Source organism: Ostrinia furnacalis, unplaced genomic scaffold (genome assembly GCF_004193835.3).
Source record: "Ostrinia furnacalis isolate ACB-3 unplaced genomic scaffold, ASM419383v2 OfSCF1353, whole genome shotgun sequence".
Taxonomy (NCBI): domain Eukaryota; kingdom Metazoa; phylum Arthropoda; class Insecta; order Lepidoptera; family Crambidae; genus Ostrinia; species Ostrinia furnacalis.
This window is the reverse complement of record NW_021131592.1, coordinates 564,123-585,505: the sequence shown is the minus strand read 5'-3', so window position 1 is coordinate 585,505 and position 21,383 is coordinate 564,123. Positions and strand designations below refer to the sequence as shown.

Sequence of the window (21,383 nt, the reverse complement as noted above, 5' to 3'; positions counted from 1 at the left end):
TTTACAAAATCCATTAACAAAATAGATGCCGCAGATTTTTTTATTTTTTTTGTTCCGCAGTGTTATCAATCCCTAATTTTTAAGTGACCTCTATGAAAACGAAAAGCCTGTTAAGTGTTATCATAGGGTTCACTTAAACATTTGGGATTGATGGTGAAAACGGGCATTATTGTCCCAAATCCTTTCTCCCAACGCACAGCTTAAAGTGTATGTTGAAGCTACGATAGCCCAACGGTGATGGGGTCGGACTGGCCGACTCGTGATCCGGGGAACGCGGGTTCGGTCCCCGCCGCCGCTCGACTATTGTGGTGAGCTCACTCGTGATACAAGCATATTTAGCTTAGTACGAGGGGCTAACGGGACTATTAGCAATTTGTGTAGTAACAAATTACTAATAATCTTTATTAAAAAAAACCTTCCAGAAACAGCCCACAACGCCGCCGCCGCCCGCGACGGTTCCGCCCAACCCGCCGCTGCCCAAGGCAGGCGGCAGCGTGGTGGACACCGTGTACAACCAGAACAGCCAGCCGCCGCCGCCCAAGCCTAAAAGCCTCACCAAGCTGCCCATGCCGCCTAACACTCAGGTATTTGTTTATTTGTGTTTTGATGATACACGATAGAGACCTTGCATGAGCGGTTTGATGGCGTATCAGGAACGTTTTAAGCCTTGGGCAGGGCAGTAGCAGCGCAGTTTGAATGCGGGCCCGCGCAAGTTGTAATACAAGAAACTCTTTGAAGTGTGTCACTCCAAATTTGAACGCGCGCCCGCGCTTCAACCGCGCCGCACTGCAACTGCCGAACGACAAACGAGGCGGCGCGGGTGCGGGACAGAAGCGGCGCGGGACAGATACGGCGCGAACGCGGGCCCGCGCTGTTGTATTACTATGGCAGCCATATTAGCATGACACACCGGACGCAGGGCGGTAGCAGCGCGTTGAAAGCGGTTTTCGAATATTTAGCTTTTTGACAATCGCCCGCGTTGCAACTGCTTTGAAACTGCGCTGCTTTCAGTGTGCCTCAGCCGCGCTGCAACTCACCCGCACTGCTTCTGACCTGCGTTTGGTCTGTGGAAGCCTTTACAGAAAAATTTAACAGATAATAAACTTACCAGTGTTAATATCAGATGACTAGTTTTTTACTTTAAGACTGTCTCAACACTTCCTTTCTAGTTGGATTTTTTTCATTGCAGTTGCGAGCATGGTTTCCAACAATTTATCGAAATTACGGCTGTGATGACGTCACATGTCTGTACTTTTCTTATAGTACGAAAGGGGACCGTAAGAAACCCTAGGGCTCACGAAGCTCCATGGCACACGTTCAGAAAAGTTTGTTCTACTCTACGTCATGCTCAAGATGAGCAAAATTTATTTCTAAATCATTGTTTATTTTTTCCAGGTCGAAGATCTGAAAACGCTTGCGAACGAGAGTCCGCTAAGCACGCCTTCCCCTAGTCCAGTTAAGAAACAAGACAGTAAACCTAAGAAGAGTAATATCATGAACCTGCCCATGCCACCTGGTAAGTTTTTTGATTCTATCAAGTCATTAACTTCTTGTCTTATCTGCGCACCCAAACGAGTCTAAGTGAGCGTTCTAGTACGTGTTAGGTACGCGTTCTATTTGCCTTGGCGAAAACCACCGACTTAGTTGACCGATAGTTAGGCCCAATTTTAATTTGTATGAAGAACCGGCCGATACCAAATCGGTGTAATGTACGAACTTTCATACATCTCCATACTGATTAACAGCCCGACCCAACTATCGGCCAAATAAAAATCGGTTGTCTGCGCCTAGGCTTAGTAATTTGTGCAAAACAAACTTACAAATAAATCCAAAGTTTTAGATAGTTATTCTTCTTTTGGTTGATGGCGAATTTTGCCCTTTGTGTGTTTTTTCTGCATTAAGGCGATTATCACACTGCACCGCGGTCCGCGTGGCGACATATAACGAATCCCGCGCGCAAACGCGTTGTCAGTGTGTTGTGCCGCGCGTGTTTTCTATACAAACTGAGGTACTTGCATACAATGATTAAATCTGTCGTCCCGCGTACCGCGGCGGAGCGCGGTGCAGTGTGATAATCGCCTAAGGGTTCGGACAAACCAACGCGATCACACCGCGATCAGCCGGCGTGCAGCGATGGCGACCAGACCTAAATGCATTGATCGCCATCGCTGCACGCCGGTCGATCGCATTGGTTTGGCCGAACCTTTAGTTGCACGTACCGCAATATGTACATCAATAAACACTTGCAATATTTCAATGTTCCAGTGATACCCGGCTCCGAGGAGCTGAGCGGCGACGAGTTGGACGGCTCCACGCCGCCGCCCGCGCCCCGCGACCAATACTCCCACGTGTTCTCCAGGAAGCCCCGGGACGCTAACGTATGTACTTCTGCCATTACACCGTAATAAGTCCGTAGTAAGGACAATGTGTACTACAGGTCTAATAACCGTGTCAGTGCCTGAGGAATGGGAGCGGCACGTTAGGGTATTTTTGTGACGATCAAACTTCTCTTCTGGTGACTCGCCGCAATATTTACGTATATTTGTATCCAGAGGGCTTAGTGTGAGTTTACATAAAACGTCACTAGCGAGCGCGTTAAAAAAATTATATGAATATTTTAGTTCTTGAAAGTTTTCGCTAGGGGCGCTGTACAATCCGTCATACATTTAATGACACTTTTACGCTGTCGACATCAAATGCGTTTGACGTAAACTCACATTACGGCCCTTGGTGGTTTGGGTTGGCACTAGATAGCACGGCGTAAAATGTTTGGGATATAAAATATTTCCTTCAGTCCTAATGTCAAAGTCAGATACTGGTAATATAACTTAGTTTATTTAATCCTTATGTCCGTGTTCCTAGAGTTATATTAATCTGATCAATATTAATTCGGCAGGCGGGCTGCAAGCTGAAGCGGCCGCGCATCCTGAAGCGGCGCGGCTCCAAAGTGGTGGCGGTGGCCACGCCCACGCACCACGCAAAAGACTGGGGCGAGAAGTGCGTCGACGGCTTCCAGGTAACACCATCAACATCGGTGGAAATTGAATTATTTCTTTGTTAAAATAATTACGCTAATTAATATTTTCGTAAAGGTAGCAGGGAAGCGCTGGATGCAGGCTGCTACCAATCGATCAACGTGAAAAGCATTAGGGGAGGCCTCTATGTTCAGCAGTGGACGTCCTATGGCTGAAATGATGATGATGATTAATATTTTTATGCAGTAAAATCTAAAATTCTATATTTTTATTTCTAGAAATTAGAAGATGCCTACGCTGGGTTGCGCCATCTTACTTTAACATTTACATACGTCAAAAATCTGTCAAACTCCCATAGAAAAAACACCGGTTATTGTTTATGTTAATTTGTTACAGTCACCGTTAAAGTTAGGTGGTGCAACTCATTCCTAGTGTTTAAATCTTGATTTGCCGTGCTGTCTCTCGGGCTAGCATGAACGACAATACAGTTTCCACTGAGAAACGAGACACCCAAGAATGGTTTGAACTGCCGCATATTTGCTCGAGAGACTGATTTTAAAATCATAAAAACATTATTTCAGAATTCTGTAAATTTTCAGGTGATAACCCAAATCGGCGAGGGCACATACGGGCAGGTGTACAAAGCCAAAGACAAGAACACGGGCTCGTTGGTCGCGCTCAAGAAAGTCCGTCTTGAGAACGAGAAAGAAGGCTTCCCTATCACCGCAGTCAGAGAGATCAAGATCTTGAGACAGCTCAACCACAAAAACATAGTGAATTTGAGAGAGATAGTCACGGACAAACAAGACGCGATGGACTTTAGGAAGGTCAGTGTGCAGGTCAGGCGCAGAAACATTATTAGGGCTGCATCGAAGCCCCCTTGAATGCCTCGCTTGTTTGGTAAACGATACGCTGTTTTATTCTTTTAGCATTAGAAGGGTTTCTTAACATTGTTGTCAGTGAAGTTTTAAAATTTCCCTGAACTGGACGAGTAGTACGAGTAAATACAGGTTTAGTTACATTAGTTTGGTGGTCTGACTCATTGCAAACGAAAAGTAGAAGAGAGAAAAGTATCATAGAAATAATAATACATATGTCTAGTTTGTTAGTAGGAAAAAGTACTGATCCATTGAATGATAGAAACAACCTAAACGTTCTCCATTGTATTTATGTATTGATTTGTATGAGGCATGTATTTTTATTATGTGTATTGATGTAACATGTGGCTCATGTCATGACACCTGGTCATGACATGAGCCACACGTTAAGAAACCCTGGTCAAAATTGTAGTGTTGGTAGTTTGGAATTTGGATTACAAATTGGTATGCAATGTTTTTTGAAAATTCTTTTGTACGAAATTAATTATTCGCATTTATTGTATTTTTTGCTACTGTCAGTTACGTTGCCCATTATTTCAACTAGTCGTTTTGTTTTTAGATTTATTGGTTTGTCGATTATTGCCTTTGGAATCTATTTAAATTCTTATCAAGTTTTTAAATAAGAAAATGAACTTATTTATTCATAAAAACTGAAACTAGCCCCAATATACAACATTCTTTTTCATCACAGCAAAATCAGTAATAACTAAAAGTAATATTTATTACATAAATTGAAAATAACGTAATTTAGAGCTTTTTTCAGTGTTATCCCACCCATAACCTTCTTATTTCCATAGAATTCTGCTAATTTTCAAAGTGTGTTGTAGGACAAGGGCTCATTCTACCTAGTGTTCGAGTACATGGACCATGATCTGATGGGGCTTCTGGAATCCAAAATGGTGGACTTCACGGAGTCGCACAATGCATCCATTATGCGACAACTGCTGGACGGATTAGCCTACTGCCATCGGAAGAACTTCCTTCATAGAGACATCAAATGCAGCAACATACTTATGAACAACAAGTGAGTTTACGCAGCACTACTAAAGTCCGGTCGCCGAGCAGATAGAATTTCGTCCAATGACCCCATCTTTATCACTCGCGCGTAATTATATTGCTGTCGCGACTGTCGGTCATTAGACGAAATTCTATCTGCTCGCCGACCGGATTTTAGCTAGGTCAGTCAAAAAAAAAACAAATACGTCACACCGCAATACGATACCTAGCTCTAGCACCATACTTAAAAAAAAAATTTTAGTGGCACATAGCTCGTACAGACGAGAAGTTCTCGAGTGGCGACCACGGGCCATAAGACGTACTGTGAGAAGGCCTCCCACTAGGTGGACCGACGATCTGGCGAAGGTCGCGGGAAGAGCCTGGATGCGGGCAGCGCAGGACCGGTCGTTATGGAAATCCTTGGGGGAGGCCTTTGTCCTTCATAGGGCTGAAACGAACGAACGAAAAACCTTTTAGCCTGCATTTCCCACGCAGACTAGATAGGTTGGGGCGGGCAAGTTCTTTTTAAACGTTTAAAAATATTTTATTTATGATTCTTTCCATTCTCAGAGGCGAAGTGAAGCTCGGTGACTTTGGTCTGGCGAGGCTCTGGTCGGCTGAGGACCGCGCGCGGCCCTACACCAACAAAGTCATCACCTTATGGTACCGGCCGCCCGAATTATTGCTAGGCGAAGAGCGCTACGGGCCTGCAGTTGATGTTTGGTCCATGGGCTGCATACTGGGAGAACTGTTCCTGAAGCACCCGCTATTCCAGGTCAGTGGTATTCCGAATGGGGCTACGGGGTGGGGTGAAACACGTCAACTTTAACACACTACAATGTCAAAGTAGAGGTTAAGTTTTCTATGAAATAACAGTTGGCGAGTGCAAGCGTAAGTCGTATAGTTCATCCATACAGCTGTGGTTGTGTTTATGCGGGGTTTCGAGGTAACACGAAGGTGTCCATTGCGCTTTGTTAATCGGATTCGGATCTAAAACTCGTCTTCAGAGCATTTTTCGTTAGCATAACACAGTTATAGGTGGCCTTTTTATCAAACTCCTTAGGAACTAGATCTTAATTTCAGCCAATGGTTGTCCACTTACCCACACACAGTACTAGTTACTAGATGTAAGCCTTCTCCGAAGTTCGCCCCAAAACATGATCTTCCACAATTTTCATCTGACTGCCTTCTATCTTCTCGAGGTCCGTCCACCTCAAATCTAGCCGGTGGTAATCCACACAAACCATTAACCACTTTGTTATCCGCAGGCGAACGTCGAAATGATGCAGTTGGAGATGATCTCTCGAGTCTGCGGGACACCAGCGCCAGGCGTATGGCCCAACGTAGTCAACCTGCCTCTATGGGGCACGCTACGGCCGAAGCGCTTCCACCGACGTTGCGTTCGCGAGCAGTTTGCCTTCATGCCTCCGCACGCGCTCACACTCCTCGACCGAATGCTCGAGCTCGATCCCGAGCGTCGTATTACCGCTGAGGACGCTCTCAAGAGCCCGTGGCTGAAGAACGTCGTGCCTGACCAGTGAGTATCATTCCCTGGCACCCTGTACCCTGGCACACTGTACCTTGGCACCCTGTACCCTGGCACACTGTACCCTGTTACCCTGTACCCTGGCACCCGAGTGCTGTATGTGCGAGTTGTTCGCCTTCATGCCGCCACACGCGCTCACGCTCCTCGACCGAATGCTCGAGCTCGATCCTGAGCGTCGTATTACCGCTGAAGACGCGCTCAAGAGCCCGTGGCTGAAGAACGTCGTGCCTGACCAGTGAGTATCATTCCCTGGCACACTGTACCCTGGCACACTGTACCCTGTTACCCTGTACCCTGGCACCCGAGTGCTGTATGTGCGAGTTGTTCGCCTTCATGCCGCCACACGCGCTCACGCTCCTCGACCGAATGCTCGAGCTCGATCCTGAGCGTCGTATTACCGCTGAAGACGCGCTCAAGAGCCCGTGGCTGAAGAACGTCGTGCCTGACCAGTGAGTATCATTCCCTGGCACACTGTACCCTGGCACACTGTACCCTGTTACCCTGTACCCTGGCACCCGAGTGCTGTATGTGCGAGCTGTTCGCCTTCATGCCGCCACACGCGCTCACGCTCCTCGACCGAATGCTCGAGCTCGATCCTGAGCGCCGTATTACCGCTGAAGACGCGCTCAAGAGCCCGTGGCTCAAGAACATTGTGCCTGACCAGTGAGTATCGTTCCCTGGCACCCTGTACCTTGGCACCCGAGTGCTGTGTGCGCGAGCAATTTGTCTTCATGCCTCCGCACGCGCTCACGCTCCTCGACCGAATGCTCGAGCTCAATCCCGAGCGTCGTATCACGGCTGAGGACGCGCTCAAGAGCCCGTGGCTCAAGAACGTCGTGCCCGACCAGTGAGTATCTGATCACACCCTATGCGTTGCGAGAGTTATTGTACCCGAGCACAAAAACACTGCGGGAGTATTGTACCCGAGCACATGGGGATTTCGGGAGTATTGTACCCGAGCACATGGGTATTGCGAGAGTATTGTACCCGAACACATTTTTTTACCCGAGCATCCGAAAGGTTCCGAGTATTGTGCCTGAGCATCAAAGCGCTGCGCGAGTGTTGTACCTAACTACTGCGGGAGTATTGTACCCGAGCACCCAAGCACTGCGAATCCGACCGTTGTAGGAGCCAAGTAACTAAATAGATGTGTCGGCGTGCTGGTATCATATTGCCGCTACATGTCGTATGTTCACTAATTTTGCTGTCGTAATTATTTTGAGACGGAAATGTGCCACATACATAAAACCATTACTCGGCGGCGTACCATTTGCCATGAGTGCGACGGATTCTGCTGAACTCACCGTCAGATACTAGTTCCACAAAGCCCAGAATTAATAAACGAGTGTAAAGTAAGTATACTTGTCTTACTATTCTTATTATTTACACGTCGTTATTTATCCACAGGATGGGCGCGCCGTCTCTCCCAACATGGCAAGACTGCCACGAGCTGTGGTCAAAACAGCGGCGGCGGCAGCAACGCGAACAGGAGGCGCGGCGCGGCGCCGACGACGACAAGGAGCCCTACCGCGAGCGCGCCGACGAGCCGCTGCCCGTCAAGTAGCGCACGCCCCGCGGACGCCCCGTCTACGCCCCGCCTACTCCCCGCGAACGCCCCGCTGTGAGTGACCGCGGCTTTGTGTACTACTAACGCGATCCTGGTGATTGTCTGTTCTTGGTGCTACTCCACTGGCCTAGGAAAGAGCGTGACTGGTGGCTTCTATTCCAAAGCGATTAGTCCTGTTTTGACACACTGGTGTCCACAATATAACATCGCGTGAGAACGCATGATTATATTTTGTTTTATTCGGTTGTCAACGCTCATTTGTCGAGTTTTTTCTACATTAATATTTATACCATTTTTGGTCCCTGACCACACATTAACGTCGGTTAAGATGATTCTCTGGGTTTTCGATTTGGAATAGACAACCACAGTGATCCTACGCCAATGTACCTCATCTGAACTTTTCGTAAGCGATGTTGTAATTGCAGTTATGCTGTTTATGGTCAGTGTCACAAGAAGCTCTACAGGGTACGGCCATAGACAAGAAGTCTAGTAGCCCCAGCTGTGCTGTGGACTCCGTGCCGCATAGATTGTCTCTGGTCAGATGGTTACTTGTCAAATTGCAGTAGTACACAATGTATTCGTTTAGAGATGTTTTCCGGGCGCTTGTAATCATATTTTGTTGTAAATATTGTTGAAAATAATATAACATTTCGGGAAATCTAGTCTTTTAATTTAACATAGTAAGAGATCTATGAGAGATGAGGTTTTGGTGCCTATGAAATATATAAAATCGTACTGTATCTAACATATCGACATTATGAAGTATAAAATTGGTATCAGTCACCAACTATTGTTTTATTAAACCTGTAGATTAAAACCACACTCATTCCCATTCAGTATTATTGTAATGTGACAGGTAATTAGCTGATCAAGACAAAATAATAATAATTAACAATAATTCAAAGCAGTAAAAGATCTACCAAGTGTACCTAAAAGACAATGCTGCTAAATATGTATTCCATACATATTGTGTGAGTGATAATGGACGCCTCGGCTTGAAATAAGCTAGTGAAAAAGACTTTTCCAAACGGTGCTTGAGTGTTAGACCAATTGACTATGTGATCTAGTGTAATTTATTGTAGAGAGCGCCGTCGATCGAACAGGTGAGACATTCGTAGCTTCGCAGCATAAAAAGATGAAATAGTTACAACAATAGACACTAATAAGGTGTACAGTCAGCGTCAAATGATGACAAAGTAGCCAAAACGTTGCCAACAAGTCTGTCACAATTGGAATAAACTTTTTGACCAATTTGGGTATCACGAACTATTTGTGTATAGTCTGGTCTGCGAGCACGTAGAATTTTGTCCAATGACCCCAAGCTACCCATCCTTATCGCTCGTGCGTAATTATATTGCTGTCGCGACTGTGCGACTGGCACCCGCAGTGAGTGTGCGAGCATTCATTGGACAAAATTCTAAGTGCTCACAGACCGGGCTTTACCAATATTTAGTCAAATCAAATTACAACTATCTATAGTTGTACCAGTACTGCTTTTTATTATTAACATGTATTTATACCTAAGTATGACAAAATGAAATCATCGTACGTCCATGTAGTCATCGATTTTTACGAATAATAAGTTAATTGTACACTCATAGATATTATGTAGATAATCTTCACAGTTCCTATGTTCTTAAAATACTCGCTAATTGTGCTAAAACTCAATTATCACGTTTGCAAAATATGACAATAAGAATTTATATGTTTGTGACAGATAACTCATAAAATTAGCATTTTATCTAAAGCCATGAGATGCTTGTTTGTCTTTGGTTCCCTTTATCAACTATATGAGAGGCCCCAACACAATATTTATTATTCGCGCAAATTATGCATCATGATTTTGACAATAAGACAAACGAAATTGCAACAAAATTTAAACGAACTGAAGGTAGATCGAAATAATATAATTTCATATTTATGTAAGTAACTGTTTCTTTTCAAGAACTACGAATGTCATTCACCTATTCGAACGACGGGTTTCTTGAATTTGTATGGGGCCAGTGACTGGTCGAGAGAGGTGGCTTGCATGGCGCGTACCAAAATTATGATAACCAAAGTTTTGAGCATAGCTAGTTACCAGCGGGCCGATGCATACAGAGGGGTCGCGCTTTACAGTACTATAAACCTTGGCTGAACCGAAAGGGGTGATTCTGATGCCTTACTTATAACGGTTTTTTGTATGGGACAAAAGCTCAGAAAATATACTTCTCCATACTAATTAATTTGTATTTTAATGCTGGTCCGATACAAAATGTACGTACCACCAGAATCATAACCTTTTGTATCAGACAGGACTTTTACATATTGTATGCGCGTGCGCGTTCGTCTGGTGTTCATACAGGGTGATATACGAATTTATCTTTCAAGTCTTTGAATTGAGAATTCAAATCGCGTAACATCTACAACTTGACTGAGTGTAGAGGGCGCTCATGTGTCAAAATCGAATGTTCAATGAAACGTCACCCTGTATTTTATAACGCAACTATAGAAATAAGAACGCGCTCGTGACCCCTCTTTAAATTGTATAATACGCGTCTTCTGAAACTGTAAATAATATGTCTAGTGTAATTATTCGCAATAAGAACAATTAAGTTTATATTTTATCTCTGGGTTTTATTTATCGAGTCCCATCTGGAAGCGAGTGATCGCGTAATAATGGCCTAAACATTTTGATTGTTTTCAATCAACTTGTGATAGAACAAACTGGAATACATATTAAAAATACCTTCCCTTACTATTTTGAAATTTGCCACTGAAACGAATTTGGCAATTAAATTTATATCGTGGGAATAAGCCAACGAGAAGCTATACAAAAATGTAAATATTGTAGACACATCACAAGTGATATTAATGAAATAAAGCAATACTTACATTTTTGTAACCGTCTGGCTTGAAACCCATGATATGAACTTTTTATTTTTGAAACTAAAATTCCTACCGTCTCCTCCTTCCTCAGAGCTATTATAGCTATTATATATTATATAGCAGATATTTTGATCTGGGGAGGTTCAGGAAACTTCATGACAAATCTTAAGTGAAATTATGAATAAATACAAGAAATAAAAGAAGTTTTATACCTAGTGGTGGCTGTAATTTCAGAATTGTTGCCATTTTTGCAAACTCTAACCCTCCTATTCTGCACATTGCCGATGTCAAAACACTTGTCATTAGTTCAGTTAACTTACTAACTTATACATATACATAATAAGCACTGTATAGCCTTGTATATTACGGATTATATTAACCGAATTATTATTAATTATTAACTCATTTATAAAGTTAGACAAATGTACAGGGTATTTTATGAAACGCAATAATACATTTAGTCTCTCTTCGCCTATTGTAAGATAGCTTTCAAGTTCATAGAACAGTATTCTATGTTTCCAGTTTATTCTAGTTTGAAATAATTTCACCACAAATGCAATAAGTACAAAATGGCGGCGTATTTCGGGAAGTTACGAATAGTTGCACTCAGTTGGTTATATTTACGTAGCCACGGGGCTTACGTGGGGCGTTTGTATGAGACAGCGGATAGCCCCGCCCACATTGTTTCAATGTCACTTGTAGGCCACGCCCAGCGAACGTCACGTGGCAATGTCAATATACCTTAGGCAGTTGGGAATAAATGAGTACGACGCGACATCCTTAATTTGTACAGGGCTATTTTGAATTCTAATTTATATCATTTTAGTGCAATAACTTGTTCTATTTAGCATTTGCAAGTTATAAAATCTTGAACTTGTAATTTTGTTTTTTTGTGACTTTATCTTTGAAATATTTTTATTTATTTAAATAGCTTTGTATAAGTAGATAAAGCGTCCCTTGCTCCATTGTATTGCCTGTAGACAGTGTAAACATTCGTAATCGCTATGTCCCAAAGTCCTACAGCTGTAGATGTGTGCGACTTATCGATATCTACAACGAATGTTGCATTGTCTAGGTGCACAGGACCGCCAGTCCACGAAAGTCCCGCAAGCTCGGCTATTTTTCTAATATCCAAATGTTTATTTTAAGGGTTATAATTAAAATGCGGTCGCACGTATTCCTTGCCCCTTATTATATTTTGTTGACACGATATCATTATTTCTGCTCCAATATTATAGTAAGCTAGTCTAATTTACGCAAGGAACGCGACGCGTCCGCCATGTAAATACAGTAGTTTTTATATGAATTCAAAGGTGGATCGGAGCCCCACTAGTTGGCATTTATTTATGTGATCTGTATGTATATGTATGAGTCTGTTGAGTGCTGTAACGACCGTTGTTTTTAATTATAAGTAATATAACATCATGTTAATTGTTTCACAAATGTTTAAGTGTAGGCTGTAATAAGTTAATGCAACGCATTATTATTTTATAACGAACGTGTATATATGTTTTAGTTTCTTCGAGGTGTTTGTTTCGTTTTCATATTCGTATCCTTTATTCCATATGTACCAAATCTTCCATGAACTTGTATTGCGATGAACTATTTGTATATATTAGAGGTGCGTATGTCTGTTCAAGACAGAATTTTTTTTATTTTAAACATTATAGGAAGCAACAGAAAACAGAATTTAATGTTTTAGACATCTCACTTCTGATATTTTTATAGTCACAGAATGTTCGAATTTTTTACTTATGAGCATTGTCACACAGGATTTGTACAGTATTATACACCAAAAATGTCTAATTTTACAGTGTTTGCTTCCTACAATGTTTGTTTTGTAGTGTGGGCGATGGAATTTGAGACCTAGCTGAAAGACCTAATACCTGTTTTCACCATCAATCCTTAGTTTTTAAGTGACCCCTATGGCAACACGACAGGAATTTTGTTTTCAAAGGGGCCACTTAAAAATTAGGGATTGATAGTGAAAACGGGCATAAGTCATGTATGATATTAGTGAAGCGCCAAGAGCGCAAGCAATAATCCGGAGGGGACAATCAGTGTGTTTTCCTGGCTCATAAATGTTATATAATTGTTGTAAAAGATGCTCGCAACATGTGTTTATACATGATGGATATGATTTACAAATCAATGTGTTCAAAAACGTAAAATATCACTAAAATGTACTTGTAAATTGCCAAATAATGTTGTGTAAGTGTCGAAGATTGCTTCCGAAATGCACCTAGACGGAGTGTGTTATCTCGGACCAAATAACTAATTTAATAAGGTTATTTTTATTTAATAGCTGCATTTTATTAAGGACTTTAGCCCAAACATATTTATGTAGTATTTTAGTCAATTGCGCTGTCCGATGTATACCTACGCATTTCCTCTTAGGTGCATGTTTATCCTGTAAATGGTGTAATGTAAATATTGAAAATAATGTTCTATACCAAGTGCCTATAGTTATTTGGGTGCGTGGATGTCATATACGAATACATAGCTAATATTATGCGATCCATTGGCTCGCATCGCAATACATGCCTTAGATTGTACATACAATTATGTTGCAATACAAAGTAGTTTCAATATAAAATCAATGTAGTAACTATAATATACGAAACATATAAAAATATATATTTTAATATAATAACCAAGGGCTTCGAGTCCAAATATATCAGAATTTCATAGGGATATTTTGTTTATTGCCAATTAAAGTGACACTTAATATTGAATCCTATAGTGAATAATTTTCTTAGTGGTGAATTACTTTGCATTTAGCAATTTAAGCTTTTGATGGGTGGTTGAGTTTATTTGGTTTTAAGTATTATTCGTGTTATGTTGTTGAACACAGCACGATGTTCCGAAGATATGCACAACGCAGTGTTAGGCCGTGTGACTGTTAGTTTGTTTGCGCGAGATAGATCTATTGTTTAAAGACTGAAATTGTCGAAGACGGATGATTGTCTGTTTCTGTAACTCTGGATTGTTATCACAAATAAAATGTAAAAATGTACCTAAATTTTTTAAAATAATTAAACTACAATGAATTATACTTACTCTCTTTTACTTATACCTACCTACCTATACACACACCCGTTTTCTGCTCACAATTAATACACAATAGTAAAGTTATAGGTTCTGGATACAATAATGAAGTTGAACAAGCGCATTGTTATTGTTAATAAAAGAATCCTTTATCAAAATAAGTTTATATTTAATAAAATGACTACAGGAACGGTCTTAAAAATAAGGCACTAACAGCCTGCACATGTTACTTATGGCCAATCGACAATTATTCTGGCACGTATCGGCGAGAATCAGCGGTCACCATCGTTTTATTATGAACTATTTTTCCTTTATTTACATTTTAATGTAATGCGTTGCCTGTGGTTCAACTGCTTAGCCTTACGGAAAATCATTTACAGTTTGCAGTCCTGCCAATAATAGGTATTATGGTAAATATTATTTTTCCATAGTAGTAGAACCATCGAAAAACGAAATTCCCCATAATACTGCCAGTGGAACTAAGCAGTAGGACCACGAGCAACGCACAAAATAAATTTTGATTCGCCGGATTTTGTAAAATTAATTTAATTTAGTTGGACCATTATTAGAAAAAATCTTGTAGGTGGCGCCATCTTTTTAATGAACAACGTCATTTCCGCCACTACTCCTGCGCCATTCGTAGTGACCGCTGACCTCAAATATTTATTTTAACGTTGGAAGGTACTGTTTTCCTAGTAAAACGTGAAAACTAGGAAATGTACTACGTGACTGCCAGGTTACGCTAATTTTCTACACATAACTTTAGGCACCTTTGATTCAGCTTAAATTACAAAGCAAATGAAATATGCCAATAATGTATAACGCCGCACGATTTCGTTGTAGGTAAGTGGTGATATAAAATTTTCATTATTCAACCACGATAAATAATTGAAGTAAGTTGTATTTAGGTATTACATTATTTTCTTTGGAACATTGCTTGACACATTTCATATTAAGTATGTAACAATAATTAAATCTTTATGGCATACAATATAAAATACTAAGTACTTTGTACGTAAATCTCAATAAAATTTATCACATTTCATTACAAAAATAAAAATAGAATTATGGAAATTGCAATGATGAATACATAATTTGATTGTATTAGTTACTTAATTATAGAAAAACAATATAAAAAAAAAGTTTATATAACTTTGGTTCAAATTAATGTTATTTAAGATAATTTGAGCCAAAGTTATGATTGATTCTTATTAATTCTAGTCGACTATGAACACTTCTCACCGAAATAAATAAAGTAGATGGAATAAGGCAGTAGTAGAATAGTAGTAAGTACTAGCTATCGAAATAATTTAGACGTGTTAGGGAAATGCTGCGTTGTTCTGGATCGCTCGGGTCTTCAACACTGGTTGATCAAGGGGTAGCAACCTGCGAAATGGGAGAAACGAAACTTGTATTTCAAAATGTTTTTAACCTAAGTGTTATCTTTATCTAAGTTATTTCTGGAAGCAACTAGCAAGTTTCTAATGCGGGGAAAGTATAGGTTTACTTACGTTTAAGAATAAATTGCATTAACTCAAAAAAAAGTTTTTCAGAGTTTTTATAATAATGCAATATTATTCGATAAAAACTCGAAAAACTGATTTTTCGAGTTGATGCAATTTACTATTAGACGTGCGTAGGATAGAGAAAGTAGGTTATTGCATAGTATACAGACAGACGACAGCACATCAGTTTAAACACTGTGCATCTTTGTATTGGTCTAATTCCACTTTGATCACGTGGGTGAAGTCACCTGGGCATACATTGGCGACACTTTGATCACCTTTGGATTGTCACCTAGGTCCAAGGGTGATCCTAAGGCACTAGTGTCACCTATCCAGATGATCAAGTGGTAGACCGTTATAATAGGAGCTGTTTTCAAACAAAAATGTGCTGTTGACTATAATAATAGTATATGTTAGATAGTGCACATACCACGAGCAGGTTGCCGCTCTTGGCGCGGTGGATGGTGGGCTGTGGGCCGTTGGTCACCTCGATGGTGCCGCCCTGCTTGCCGTTCACCAGGTTGTGCGCAATGCTGAAATACACGAGAAAATTAATAAATGCCACTTCATAAACTTATGCTCCATTGCAGCATCTAAGTAGGTACCTAAAATAGCTGGAATTCAGACGTGTTTCAATAATGGGTATAATGTTACTCTTTTTAGTAAGTAATGTATGTAACTCAAGCTTTCCGACACTATTTCTAAGTTAGGTAATTAGAATCTTAACTAGTAATGTTTGGAAATTTTCTCATACAATAAGTTTCGTTCTGGTTTCGAGTTGGGTAAGCCTGGCGCTTGGGGCTATTTTATCCATTATGCTCATTCGTCAAAAAATTCCAAATTCCACATTTCGTGCTGCAGATGCCCATTACAGCAGGTGGATAGTACGCTTGAAGTATTCCTCCGCAATAATTATAATTATAAATTATAAGTGTCTCAATTTTTCTAAATTGGCCGGCAGAAGATAAGAAAACATAAAAAGGTTATTTGTTAGGTTACTAAACACTTACGTCCTGGTGTCGACGATCTCGATGAGCTCGGGCTTCTTGGTGTAGTCGGTGACGATGGTCAGCGCCTCGATCAGGTGCGTCACGGAGATGATCAGGTCACCCTGGAATTGACAAACATTAGGATCAATCAAAGAAACCAAGGAATCGAGGGAGTCTAGTGAAAAAGTCTGTGAAGCTAAGGAAGTAATCTTAGCTTCACAGACAGCTTGATGTATGTCTTGGGTCCAACTCCTAATGGGATCCCGTGAGTCCTTTTCCTTCTTCTAGTTGAAGTTACCTCATCCACTTGGAGCTCCTGCGAGATCTTGATGGGCTAGCACTTGGAGATGGATGATCAGGCTGTTTAATGACTGCTTACCTTGTCCTTCTTCAACTCCTGAGGTATCTTAATGAGGAGCAGGCTATCTGTCTCATTGGTGACGACAACCCGTAGCCTGTCAAGCGGCAGGCGGTGCTTCAGCTTGTATGTCTTGCGGCCGGCAGCGTCTAGCACGTATAGTGCCTTGTCAGACGCGAAAAGGGTGCTAAGTGTGTACTTTTCAGGTTGCTAATAACTAATAAAGAGGACTGCTTGGTGACTTTATTCTTCTGCGGTATCTTGAAGAATATCAGGCTGCTATGGGACTGTGCTGGCTGACAGCTTATTTTTTTTCAGTTCCTGTGGGATCCTATGAGTCTTTTGTAAGGCTACTGGACCTGGAACACTTTCTGCTACCAGGCTATTGTTAAAAAGGTCTGTCTCTTTACCTTGTCCTTCTTCAACTCCTGAGGGATCTTGATGAGCAGCAAGCTATCTGTCTCATTAGTGACGACAACCCGTAGCTTGTCGAGCGGCAGGCGGTGCTTCAGCTTGTATGTCTTGCGGCCGGCAGCGTCTAGCACGTATAACGCCTTGTCGGATGCTAGGAGTGCACGCTCGCGAGGCTTGTAGCCGCGGCGGTCGTATTTCACGGCTTCGCAGGAGTACTGGGGGTAGTAAAATCACATGAAGGCACACAAGTATTAAGAAAATGCTCGAAATTTAATGCAATATTGAGACCAGCATAGTTTTAGTCATGTCTTTGCTTCACTTTGGTCTAGTTAAGAAAAAAACGAGTACACTTTCTTCCTCAACAGTTTCCTTAGTTGCAAATCATGATCGTTCAACCAGTTTTTAAACTAAATTTAGATTGCTCAGGTCTGCTGAGGTTGTGGTAAAATATCCAAGGACATTATTTTCTGGGAAAAGTAGTTACTATCATTAGACTCATAATACTTACGAGTTTACTGAATGATTTATTTAGTGCCTCTCTTAAAGTGACGATACATTTCTAACCGCCCATCGGTGAGCTCGGCCCTAAACGGGTTAACATCTATCACATTTCCTAGCAGAAGAATTTAGTCATCAAATAAAATCGTAGATGGCGCTGTGCAAAATGTCCCTCGCGCTAGAACGTGTACTTACAATGAGCTGCTCGCCGGAGGGCCAGGCGGGCGAGGCCATGAAGGAGTTGCGAAGCACCTGGTGCTCGCCCGTCAGACGATCCTCTACGAAGCGCTCGCGTACGCTGCCCCGGTAGTTGTTACGCTGCCCGGGCAGTTGTTACGCTGCCCGGGCAGTTGTTACGCTGCCGGGTAATTGTTACGCTACCCGGGTAGTTGTTACGCTGCCCGAGCAGTTGTAACGCTACCCGAGCAGTTGTTACGCTGCCCGAGCAGTTGTTACGCTGCCCGAGCAGTTGTTACGCTGCCCGAGCAGTTGTTACGCTGCCCGAGCAGTTGTTGCGCTGCCCGGGTAATTGTTACGCTGCCCGGGCAGTTGTAACGCTGCCCGGGTAGTTGTTACGCTGCTCGAGCAGTTGTTACGCAGCCCGGGCAGTTGTTACGTTGCTCGGGCAGTTGTTACGCTGCCCGGGTAGTTATGCTGCTCGGGCAGTTGTTACGCTGCCCGGGTATGTGTTACGCTGCCCGGGTATGTGTTACGCTGCCCGGGCAGTTGTTACGCTGCCCGGGCAGTTGTTACGCTACTCAGGTAGTTGTTATGCTGCCGGCTTAGGTGTTATTGTCATGTACTCACAATGAGCTGCTCGCCGGAGGGCCAGGAGGGCGAGGCCATGAAGGAGTTGCGGAGCACCTGGTGCTCGCCCGTCAGACGGTCCTCCACGAAGCGCTCGCATACGCTGCCCGAGCAGTTATTACGCTACCCGGGTAGTTGTCACACTACCCGGGCAGTTGTTACGCTGCCCGGGTAGTTGTTACGCTGCCCGGGTAGTTGTTACGCTGCCCGGGTAGTTGTTACGCTGCCCGGGTAGATGTTACGCTGCCCGCCCGGGTAGTTGTTACGCTGCCCGGGTAGTTGTAACGCTGCCCGGGTAGTTGTTACACTGCCCGGGTAGTTGTTGCGCTGCCCGGGTAGTTGTTACGCTGCCCGGGTAGTTGTAACGCTGCCCGGGTAGTTGTTACACTGCCCGGGTAGTTGTTGCGCTGCCCGGGTAGTTGTTACGCTGCCCGGGTAGTTGTAACGCTGCCCGGGTAGTTGTTACGCTGCCCGGGTAGTTGTTGCGCTGCCCGGGTAGTTGTTACGCTGCCCGGGTAGTTGTTACGCTGCCCGGGTAGTTATTGCGCTGCCCGAGCAGTTGTTACGCTACCCGGGCAGTTGTTACGCTGCCCAGGTAGTTGTTATGCTGCTCGAGCAGTTGTTACGCAGCCCGGGCAGTTGTAACGCTGCCCGGGTAGTTGTTACGCTGCTCGAGCAGTTGTTACGCTACCCGGGCAGTTGTTACACTGCCCGGATAGTTGTTACGCTGCCCAGGTAGTTGTTACACTGCTGGCTGAGGTGTTATTGTTATGTACTCACAATGAGTTGCTCGCCGGAGGGCCAGGAGGGTGAGGCCATGAAGGAGTTGCGGAGCACCTGGTGCTCGCCCGTCAGACGATCCTCTACGAAACGCTCGCGAACGCTGCCCGGGTAATTGTTCTTTTTGCCTGAGATAAACAATGTACTGTCAGTAACAGTTTTGTGAAACATTTCATTTTGTGGTAGTTGGTGCTAAATGCTCATAACTAAATGTGCCGCCGTGGCCGGTACACCACCTGGCAACCCTAGGCACGGACGACAGCACATCATCAGATTTGTATTTTTATTGCTAAATCGCCCGTATTTACAACTACACAAGATCCCACAGTGTTTAGCTTGATGTGCTTAATAGAACCACAAAGTCTATGACAATTTTGTCACTAGAAGAAATTAGAAGAAGTTAGAAGCCAGTAAAGATTTCATGCAAGAACAGAAAGATTTGAGAAGAACAGAAGGAGTAGTAGGGCCCAACCCTAAAAAGTGTAAAAAAGTGCCCTTTGGGAGCCTAGCATAATAAACGATTTTATTTCATTTGATTCTTACCCTCATAAAGGTATGAGTAAGGCGCTGGATGCAGGCCGCTTCCAACCGGTCATCATGAAAACTAAGTCATTGGGGCCAATGTTCAGCAGTGGACGGCCTATGGCTGAATTGATGGTGATGATGATGATTCTTACCCTTGAACATCTTCTCGGCCAGCACCTTGAGCTCGAACTGCTTCTTGTCGGCGGGCGACAGCGCCAGCCGGTACTTGCGCGACAAGTGCGCTCTATGGAGTCGGTGTAGCTCTCTGGAATGACGCAGGAGGTTTATATGAAGCTGTGCAAACTTATGCTGACCCACGCTGAACTGTCCCACCAAACTCAATGACAGGGGGGCGCTACCATCGTTCAACTATATGGTTTCCAACATGGCATCGGAACCAGCGATCCGGTATTGACGGTGGCGCCCCACTGTCAATGTCATGGATAGGACAGTTCAGTATTTTGGAACTATAGCTTAGACTTTTTGCGCAAATGTAGACACTTTGATGTCCACACGCATGACACATTAGAAGAGGAAACCGAGTTGCTGAGTCCGATAGCCCATTCTTTATTTTATTCTTAAGATTCATCAGGGTTCCTGTTATTTTCTCTCAACAGGGCTCTCGTTCTTTCATCAATTAGAAAAGAACTGATGATCTTTAAACGGTAGAGATCTTTTGAAATTATGGCTGGCTAGAGACCGTCTTTATAACGTCAACTTTTAACAAAAAACGCATCAGTGCTCTGTCTAGCGCAGTGTAAAAAGACTATTATTTAGGAATCACGATGCCAAAGCTGAAGGAATGATTAGTAATTAAATGGGTGGTCCCATTTTTCAAAGTCAATCAGCCACTTCCCGATGGATGGCTAACTGGTCCCGATCCCCGACGCTTCATGTGTCTCCTCCTGAACACTAAGTAGGTAACTATGAGAAACACATAGGTACCTACTTAGTGTAGATAATGTGTTCAAAACCATCAAAATTTAAACATGAACGTACTTGGAAGCCTCCTGGCAGGTGGCAGGGCACTGCGGCCAGGACAAGTCCAGGATCTTGCGTGGCAGCTGCGTGGAGAGTCTCTTCAGCCAGTGCACCTTCGCGATGCCGAGGAAGCGACGGTTCTCGGGCGTTTCGGGACCGTTGCGGGTGATGAAGCCTGTTGAACATTCGACAGTTAGATAAAGAGTAGGTATAAGTAAGGGTAGTCAAAGACCGTGTCAAAGAGGTTAGATCCTGTGAAAAGGTAATACCTACCTTTCAAGGTACAATAAGGTAAGACCAAGGTAAGAATATGTACATCATCTTCATAAACAAAATTTTGATTCGTATCGTAATATGATTAGTTTCCCACATCCACCCACACAACTGAAAAGAGAATCCTGATAAGCAGTCTTCTTAACACTTAACATTTAGTACCAAATAAATATTTTTTCTTTCTTTCTTTCTTTCTACCTTTCTTCTCCAACTGCACATTTCTGTGCAAAAATGACCATGTTCTTAGTCTTCAGGTACTGCTTCCTCTGCCAGGCAGACCCTGGCAGTCATAAACGTCAGAGTAGTAATTACTAACCTTTGATGAAAGCCCTGATGACGTCAGCGGCCTTCTTTCTCCGTTCCTTCAACCTCTGC

General features: G+C 42.9%; 2 protein-coding genes across 8 annotated transcripts in view; one reads left to right on the top strand and one right to left on the bottom strand.

Annotated features, from left to right (window-relative positions):
* Nucleotides 1–420: 420 nt before the first annotated feature.
* On the top strand, nt 421–9,209 carry LOC114352431 (cyclin-dependent kinase 12-like). Of its 2 annotated transcripts, none has more exons than XM_028304044.1 (9): nt 421–584; nt 1,396–1,516; nt 2,266–2,378; nt 2,897–3,016; nt 3,575–3,802; nt 4,681–4,877; nt 5,420–5,624; nt 6,118–6,386; nt 7,803–9,209. In XM_028304044.1, exons 1-9 carry the CDS (start codon nt 567–569, stop codon nt 7,957–7,959), a joined length of 1,428 nt encoding a protein of 475 aa, XP_028159845.1. In that variant the 5' UTR covers nt 421–566; the 3' UTR covers nt 7,960–9,209. The 2 variants fall into 2 exon arrangements, with proteins under 2 accessions (XP_028159845.1, XP_028159844.1); XM_028304043.1 differs by having other exon boundaries at nt 3,575–3,814.
* A 4,817-nt stretch (nt 9,210–14,026) lies between these two features.
* Myo61F (unconventional myosin 61F) overlaps nt 14,027–21,383 on the bottom strand; it is a 61,636-nt gene continuing 54,279 nt past the window's right edge. For 2 of the 6 annotated variants that reach the window (XM_028304022.1, XM_028304024.1), the window contains 7 exons: nt 20,754–20,910; nt 19,907–20,019; nt 19,230–19,357; nt 17,141–17,359; nt 16,394–16,494; nt 15,814–15,916; nt 14,027–15,264 (listed from right to left, as the gene is read on the bottom strand). In XM_028304022.1, coding sequence (XP_028159823.1) covers nt 15,250–15,264; nt 15,814–15,916; nt 16,394–16,494; nt 17,141–17,359; nt 19,230–19,357; nt 19,907–20,019; nt 20,754–20,910 — 836 coding nt within the window. In that variant the 3' untranslated portion in view covers nt 14,027–15,249. The other 4 variants (XM_028304023.1, XM_028304025.1, XM_028304026.1 and 1 more) reach the window with 4 other exon arrangements.